Raw genomic sequence first — 8,922 nt, 5'->3', positions numbered from 1 at the left:
TTTTCATTTTTGAAATCTCCGTGTCTTTGAGTTTTTACTTTTCCAAAGATAACTACTACTACATGGTATCTCATGCCACTAATTTAGTCCCCAATAGTGGCCTTGCCTCTCTTTTACTACCACATTTAAATGTGGTTTCATTGCTAGAAAGTTTATTTTATACTGTATCTTCTCCAGTGCTTTTTCAAAATTAAAGTTGTCATCCATCTCCACCAGCAATTCTTTTTCACCATCCATTTCTTCTGTGTTCCTGCTCTCTCGATGCTATTTTTCTTCAGGTTTCCTTATTCTTCTTTGTCCACTCACTCCATTTAGCATAAAGCAAACTATGGGATACTCTGAGTGGAAACAAACTTGTGAGCAATAGAAGGCAGCTCTCTTGTGTAGGCTGATTATCTACTAACCAGCAAGTTGCCACTTCTCATCACAGATGACAGGAGGAAAATCTCTTCTAATCTCTGTTGTTGTTTTTTTTTTTTTTTGCTATTTACTTCCCCTCCCCCAGTCTCACGGGGAGATGTGGAATTGGGCCCACCATGCAGCAACCAAACAGGTACTCTGAAGCTAGTCTTCCTAGTACCATACCTACGAACTGCACTGCTTTTCCTCTAAATCCATGTAGCTTTGAAAGCAAGGCTCTCAGTTCAGATACTTGCTGAAGGCTTCATAGCTGCCTGTCTCTAGACCTTCATCTAGATTACAGGAAGAATATCAAAGCAAGCTCTCCTTTCCATATTCTGGTAGAATCAAGGGACTGTATACACTCTTTATTTGCCCAAAGGCTCCAGGCTCACAGCAGCTGCTCTATTCAAGAGAGGGTAGTTGGCAGATGGAAATAGTGATTGAGGGGAGGGAATTTAAGATACATAATCAAACCATCTCCCTAGAACCTGTTTGGATGAAAGGTGAAACTAAGTTTAAAAGCGGGTGGAAAACAAATAAATACAGGGTGACAAGATGAAATACAAGAAAGAGATACAGTAATAGTGCAAAATGTATGACAGAGTAGGAAAGGTGTGGGAGAAATACATATGAATGGACAAGTCCCTGATGGGTGACAGGATGTTTAAAACACTGGAATAGGAGGTAATAAAGAAAAGATTATTATATGCATACAGGTTTGTGAGATATAGCATTAAGAAGTCCTGTTTCTTAGTGGCTTCTGTTTCCTCTGTCATGAAAAGGTGAGGTCACTTCTGGGTGAAAAGTGTAAAGCTGGATCATAGCTGGATCATGACATCTAAGGAACTGGCAAGGGAGCGACTGAGAAGGAAAAACTCAAAATCAATCGCCAAAATAAAAAAGGTAAACAACTTCATGCTTGCTAACATGGAAATGGATTCGGGTAAGATTTAGATAAAATTCAGTATAGCATCTAACCATCTCACTGTAGGCAAAGAAAATTCACAACCTCCCAAGAATTCTCCCCTAAAACTCAGAACAAAGCAAACTGAGGAAATCTGCAGCCCATAGAAAAGTCAAAGAAAAATCCTGAAGAATGAAAATCTTTTCCTACCACACCAAAATCTCCAGGGATTCCTTTTAGCCAGCAACCCAACTCTGGGAACCGCTCAGGATGTTCTCTCTTAGTAATGAGTTGCATATACAACTGGGGAAGTGACCCCAACACTGGCACTTAATGAAACCTTAGAGGGCAGAGCTCAGATTTTCCAACAAAGGTTTTACCCATTTTCAGTATCATTAAGCTACAAAAGTAGCAAAGAATACAAGAACTAGCCTCACATGGGAGCAAATTTAGAAAACAAGACTCAGAGGGTTGGGAAGGCTGTCAATAGTGTCTTGGTAAAAGTCCTCATCATCTGGGCTGATGATGAATGATAAGTATGTTAATTCTTTTTTTAACAATCTGGATGTTGGAGAAAGGCACTGAAATGACCTATACCTTTAACATTTTTTTAATTCATCTTTAAATATATTTTCATCTTTAAATATTCATCTTTAAACATCTAATTAAAGTTTTTAAAGCATGGATCTTGTAAAGCTAATGCCAACCAGTCACCGGTTACCTTCTCCTTGTTGCCATCTTTCTTCTCACTCCTATGCTTGTCATTCTCATTTCAACACTTACTCGAGTAACTGCAGCCCCATAGATCCTTGACTCCTCATTTTAATGAATACCTCCCCCTCTCTACTTCCAAGGTCTTGACTTTTTCTCATCAATATCAGATCACCTCTGAAATCTCGACTTCACACATCCCATCCTCTGACCACCTCCCCCTATCTTTCAGGCTCACTTCACTGTTATCAGATCACAGTACAGCACCACTTTCTCACCATTCACCACCTGCCCTCTATCATGTATTCCTTGAACAGCTTAGATTCCATTTTTCAGTACTACAATTATTACCTTGAAAATATCTTCAACTCTGTGGCCTGCTTCTACTGCCATCAAAATAGCTTAAAAACCTAACTACAATTCTGTATACCTGAAATCAAGCAACTAAATGTCACTGGAGAAAAATCACACTAACTTTGCCTAGCTTTGCTTAAATTCATGACAACCCCAGAAGCATACAACGCTGTCCAGATTAGTATTTTCCCATTAAGCTAAAGTTTTCTTCTCTTCAAATTCCCACATCAAACTGCTTTAGCCTTAAACTACTTTAATGCATGTCAAATTTATTTCATCGTCAGTGACCCTTACACTTCCTTTTTGTCCTCAGCAGTGCATTATGGAATAAAAATACATTATCTAAAAATACAAATATTTAAATATTGTGATATAGTCAAGCCCTTTAAAAACATGAGTGATGCTCAATTGTGCTAAAACAACTGAATGAGCCACAAGGAAGTTCACTTGATCTCCCCCCAACCATTTACAATGACTCGATAAACACTTTCAAACCATTCATTTTAAAGAAAAACGTTTGTATTATTTATCAATTAAAAAAGAGAGAAATAGATGGCCATTACACTTAGAGTATTAACATTGTAAACTCCATGAAGGCAGTTCTTCTGTGAGTATCCATTACTATATATGAAAGTTAATACATTGTATAACTCAATGTTTTCACTTGTACTTTGTTGGCAAAATAATCACAGTCCAATAAAATATTCAAATATAATAAAAAGTATCTCTCAAATGTCTTCTGCTTCACTATGGTCTCAGCCCTATTTACTTATGTAATAGAAATCAGCATTCTCAGATGAGGGTAAATGATAAACCAAATAGTTCTGTGTCAAAGGATGCACAAGTAATTATGAGACAAATTCAACAACAAAGCCTTCTTCAGAGCTACTTTATAATGTTTTCTAGGGTCATTTAAGAAAATAAACAAAAAATTATTTCAACTCACCATAAATGCTGATCATTACATGATTAAATATGAAAGTACTTTAGAAAATGAGAGAAAAAAATGCTTATTTGGCAATGTGCTGTTATTTATACACTAGCACCTTTGAGCCTTAAAAAAATTCAACAGCATTTACAACACATGCTATATCTATTTAGCTATGCAGATGCTCACTGAAAAGCAGATAATCAAAGGAACAGAACAGAATAAAATACATATTTAGTGGGCACTTATGAACTGAATAAAAATTAAGTTTGAATATAGCCCATTAAACTCATCATTAAAGAAATTTTGTTGCAGAAGAGTCACAATTATTGGTACCACTGACATAATGATGCTGTTAATGCCCTGATTATATGAGTACAGTTTGTTTTGAAACTACAAAATGTTAAAATCAGAATGCTCAAACTGTAAAGATAATGTAATTTACCAGGACACACTCTTAATTCTATTACAGTAAGAACATAGAAAATTTGACCATAATCAAACTGTAAGTTCAGCAGAGCATGAAACTTGCTATCACTACGAACTATGATTCTATACGTTATTTAACTCATTAGCAGAAGCTATAAATGACTTCAACTCATTAGTTTTCAAAGTGAAATGTATATTTCAACTATGCTTGACAAAGCTCAATCTTTTCATGTAAAGATAACATTCCAGCCCACAATACAGCTTCTAACTTCTTGGTATGAATGTTTCTGGGGGATTGAAGACAAAGGGAGAATGGAAATGTCCCTAGTGAGCTTAACATAAAATTGGGCAACATGTTTTATTTAACAATTAAACCTAAAATTTAAGAGCTCACCAAACTGGAATCAGAATGAGTAGAACAGGCCAGGCATGGTGGCTCATGCCTGTAATCCCAACATTTTGGGAAGCCAAGGCAGGTGGATCACCTGAGGTCAGGAGTTCAAGACCAACCTGGTTAACATGGTGAAACTCTGTCTCCACTAAAAACTACAAAAATAGACAGGTGTGGTGGTACGCACCCATAATCCCAGCTACTAGGGAGGCTGAGGCAGGAGAACTGTGTGAACCCAGGAGGTGGAGGCGGCAGTGAGCTGAGATCACAGCACTGCACTCCAGCCTGGGCGACAGAGTGAGACTCCATCTCAAAAACAAACAAAGAAAAACAAACAGAATGAAAAACAAAACAAAGGAAAAACAAGAAGAATGAGAAGAATATTTTATCAGTTCACATGGTACCCAAACTTAAACTCTAATTAAGAACCACTTTGAGAAATAGCACCAACTGGTGGTTAAAAATCACTCACAATGCTTACTCTATGTACATAAACTGTATTACTTATTAAGCGCTATAATCAAACTCTGGTTAAATAACTTTCAGTAAATTTAAAGTGGACAGAAATGGAATTCAATGGCAAACAAAATCCTCAGACAGATCATTTGCTTAAATTCGACATAGCATCAATCCCACTTTTTGAATTTTGGCAATAAAACTAGTTTTATTTCATTAGCTTTACTCATATAAAAATGCTTACCGCTTTTCAGTAAATGGAACATATTTATGACTTCCCAGATGCCCTTATAAAGATTACCTAAAATAATACACAGAAACCCAAAACACATAAAAAACCTGCAAGTATTATTATCTATTATATACTAACTAAATGTAAATCTTTATACATTATACATTTTCAATTTTTCCTTAGTTATTATTCCAACAGATATAAACTATGCTGGGATCAACACACTTGCAAATGTGGCAACAAATATTCCAGGATATATAGGACATGGCATTTCAAAATTCCCACTCCAATTCTTAAGTCAACTTCAGTCATTTCTCCACTTTTTATTTCTATCATTAGAATAGCTGGGTGAATCTCAAATACAAGTGAATAAATAGTAGAAATTCAGTTAAGTAATACTAAGGCTAATGTAATTAAATTTTCATGTTGTACTTTTTTAAAGAAAAAGAGCAGCTGCCAACTTTTCAGCTGAGAACAAATTTCTATAGTTCTTATTTTATAAATTACTTCTCAGCATTCTATATGGACTTTAACCAGACAAACCAATGATTTCTTTATTAAGAATCTTTTTTTAAAAAGTATGTGTATATGAAGGGCTTTAATAAACTTCCAAAAAAATTAAAAATAAAAAATTTAAAAACTTATCTTATTCAATTTTGCATTTAAACAAGCAATTTCAAAACACAAAGTTCAAAGCTACTTTCTAATCCATTAATTTGACCAGCTTTTATAAATAATTGTTGTATTTGTAATATAAAATATACTGCTAGTCTCAAAAAATTTTATATACTTTAGTTCAACAAATATTCCTTCCCACCCCTCCAAAAAAGAACAATGTAATCACTTTAATTTTTGTCAGCAGTCACAAAAATTTTTATTTAGGAAAAATATTCCCTTCAATATTTATTAGATAATGAATCTTATTTAAATGAAGAGTTTACTTGTACTTTTCCGTGTAGACCAATTTAAAAGTATGCCACTTTCCTTTCATAAGCAAACTGTATTTGTCTCATTCTGCATGGCAGATCAAATATTAATACTTCTTTCTGCCTTAAAAATTATGAGAATTTCCTCATTATAAATTAGTTGTTTCTATAAGGATTACTGTTGTGCTGCTAAAAACAAATGTTAGTAAAGGTTATGGAGACATGGGAAAAACACAAACTACAATACTAGTTAATAATGAAATACATTAAACATTGTTTAAATATTAAACAGTAAAATACTCTACATTAAATAAATAATTAAAATTGCATTTGTCAGTGGGAATACAGGCCAATACCACCAATAACAGGGATGGTCTAGTGCAAAGGGTGGCCACAAAACAACAAAACAAAAACCAGACACACATACAGACAAGAAGGAAGAGGAAACACATTTAATACTGGCATTGTTTTCAATAACAAATTAAACCAGTGATTCTGAATCCTTCCTGCACATTCAAATTACCTGGAGAACTTTAAAAAAAAAATACTGATGACCAGGTCTTGTCTCAAATTACATGAAAATGGGAATCAAGATTCAGGCATAGGTATTTTTAAAAACTCTCCAAATGATCCTAACATGCAGTCAGGGTTGAGAGCAACTGATTGAAACCTGCATATTTCTTACTGTTCCCTGACTGAGAAGAATGTCCTATGAGTATAGAAATAGAACTTTCCTTTACAGGTTGGGCATACAAGGGTATCTCCAGTTAGCAGTAACTTATGGACGGGTAAGTTATTAATTTATACTTCATTTCCAGTAAAATATCTACTTATACCTCTCTTCATTCCCTGTAATTCTGTACTCTCAAACTCCAAGACAAAGTAGAGTCAAACTACACTTTTATAATAAATTTGTTACACTGAAAATACATTTTTCATTCATGCATATAAGTATTTACTGAATGCCTACTATGTGCAAGGCACTGTGTTAAGTACTGCTATATAGGACCATGACATGGGGGAATAAATAGGGACTGGCTGAAAATTTTTGTTTTTTAGAATAAACAGCTAAAAAATAATGGAATGAAATTAATCACATGGACCTAAATAAGTGACTAAATTATCAAAGAGAAAAAGAGAAAAGAGGTACTTATACTAAGGGTCTGATTTTAAGATAGATGGTTACAGCATATTTGTCCTTTTCCTAATGTTCCTTTACAGTATTTCCATAAGCCTTTGAATATACATAAGGCAAATTCAAAATAGAAAAATAAACCTCGTTCAAAGTAGATGTTCCTAATCTTAACCATATTCCGTATCCAGTAAAGTTCATAAATAAGTACAAATACCAAAAATCTTTATGGGAAGGTAGTTCATATTGACTTGTAGTAGTCTCGACAAGTAATCTTACATAAAAATATCACAGATTCTGGTCCTTGACTATTTCATCATGGAGAAAGTTTACACAACATGTAATTTATTTTGGAAACAGATTTATATGCTAAGAAAGCCTAATGTGAAAGCCTAACGTGAAAAAATTTTTCTTTTATCTTTAAGGAAAGAAGATGGTAAGAAGGTAGGAAAATAGGGGTAGAATCTGTTCAAACCTTGTAAGTATGCTAAAATCTAGTAATTTAAAATGCTGACTGTTCTCTTCTGAAGAGCCTTGTAAATATCATGTGAATAAATATCTTTTCTAGTTACTAGTGGTATGAACTATGTGATTACTTAAAAAACAGTAACTTCCCATTTTTGTGACAGCGTTAAATTTCATTAAGAAGCTAGATAATGTCAGCTTAATACCTATGAAAGGCCTGTTTACCAAAAATATGTTAACCTTGGAGAAAACTGCTGGGAATAAAAATGGAGGAAAAAAAATGATGTAAGACTGTGATCAGCAAAATTCCAATGGTAAAAACAGTTTAGGAAAGCAAAGCTTCCTAGTTGCCTTTAAGTAAAAAAAAAAAAAAATGAAATCAAGGTTCAAGGAAAATGGTCACTTGATGTACCTTGGATGCAACGTTTTGTCTAAAGTAGAGAAATAGTAAAATATTTTACTAAGTTAAAATATAGTTTTCATATTTTACACCATGTTGAATACACACATAAAAATACCAGTGTTTTTCTCTTGTTTCTTTTCAGACAATTAAGCAAATGTTTTCTTTGGTGCCTAGGAGTTTATCAATATTTAGGGATAGTGGAAGATAAGAACTCCAAGACTGACAAGCCTAAAATAGAAGATTTAAAATCCTATACCATAAAAATTAGAATCAAAGGTGGACTAAAGAGAAAGGTAGCTTAAAGTTATACTGCAATAGGGCTGATACATATTCTTCCCCCAACTGGCTCCCAAAATAAAAAATACTACAGCCTATTGTGGTTTTAATCTGTGTTTTGAGATTTTTTTCAAATGGAAAGATATCACAGATGGAAATACATCATTCTAGGTTTCAAAATCACCAAAGTCAGTGAGAAGAATGTACATTCATTTAAATGTAATCATTTGTAAATAAAGAAATCTTGGAAAGGCTGAACAGTTCAAATTGAAGAATTGTTCTTGATTTTTCATCATTCTTTTTAAATAAAGAGTAAGTGTAGATATAGTGTACATACAGATTTTGACATTTTGATCCATTCAAAATAGTCACATCCCTTTGCTTGGTTTTGGATTTTCCAGAGACTAAAATTTAATACCATTCACAACATAGTATTTTTAGTAAAAAGAATTATAGAGCAATGAAAAATCAGAAGATGGCTCAGAGAGCCTTATAATCTCTAAATATACACACATTTATAACCTGCATTTATTTTCTAAAGAAACAAATTTTAAGTAATGCTAATTTAACCAATGGAGAAAAAACTTCTATCAAAATATACAATTTCCATTACAGACTAGAAGGCTAATATTAAAAAAATAGTTGTAAGCCAAAAAGTTTGCTTATATGGATGACAGGCATCATCTCCTTGAAGCACAAAGCATCAAATAAGGTCTTATAAAAGATCAATCTGTGACCTTCTTCATTTTTAAGTTCTTGATAAATTCATAAAGCTTGAGTCTCAATTTCCAGAAATGGAAGAGCCAAATAATTCAGAATCTCAAGTGGGATTTATGCTTTACCATGTACCTGAAAAAAAACATGGTAGGTTATAATGACTATAGGAATTTTAGAATTTTTAGATTAATGCATG

At 33.5% G+C, this 8,922-nt stretch overlaps 1 protein-coding gene across 1 annotated transcript in view; it reads right to left on the bottom strand.

The window, feature by feature from the left end:
- Positions 1-5,656: 5,656 nt before the first annotated feature.
- CDC73 (cell division cycle 73) overlaps positions 5,657-8,922 on the bottom strand; it is a 145,842-nt gene continuing 142,576 nt past the window's right edge. The window contains exon 17 of the mRNA XM_011934210.1: positions 5,657-8,858. Within this exon, the coding sequence (XP_011789600.1) occupies positions 8,822-8,858 (37 nt within the window). The 3' untranslated portion in view covers positions 5,657-8,821. The remainder of the gene's footprint in view (positions 8,859-8,922) is intronic.

The sequence above is a fragment of the Colobus angolensis genome, unplaced genomic scaffold (genome assembly GCF_000951035.1).
Source record: "Colobus angolensis palliatus isolate OR3802 unplaced genomic scaffold, Cang.pa_1.0 Scaffold132, whole genome shotgun sequence".
NCBI lineage: Eukaryota > Metazoa > Chordata > Mammalia > Primates > Cercopithecidae > Colobus > Colobus angolensis.
This window is presented reverse-complemented; position numbering and strand designations above follow the sequence as displayed.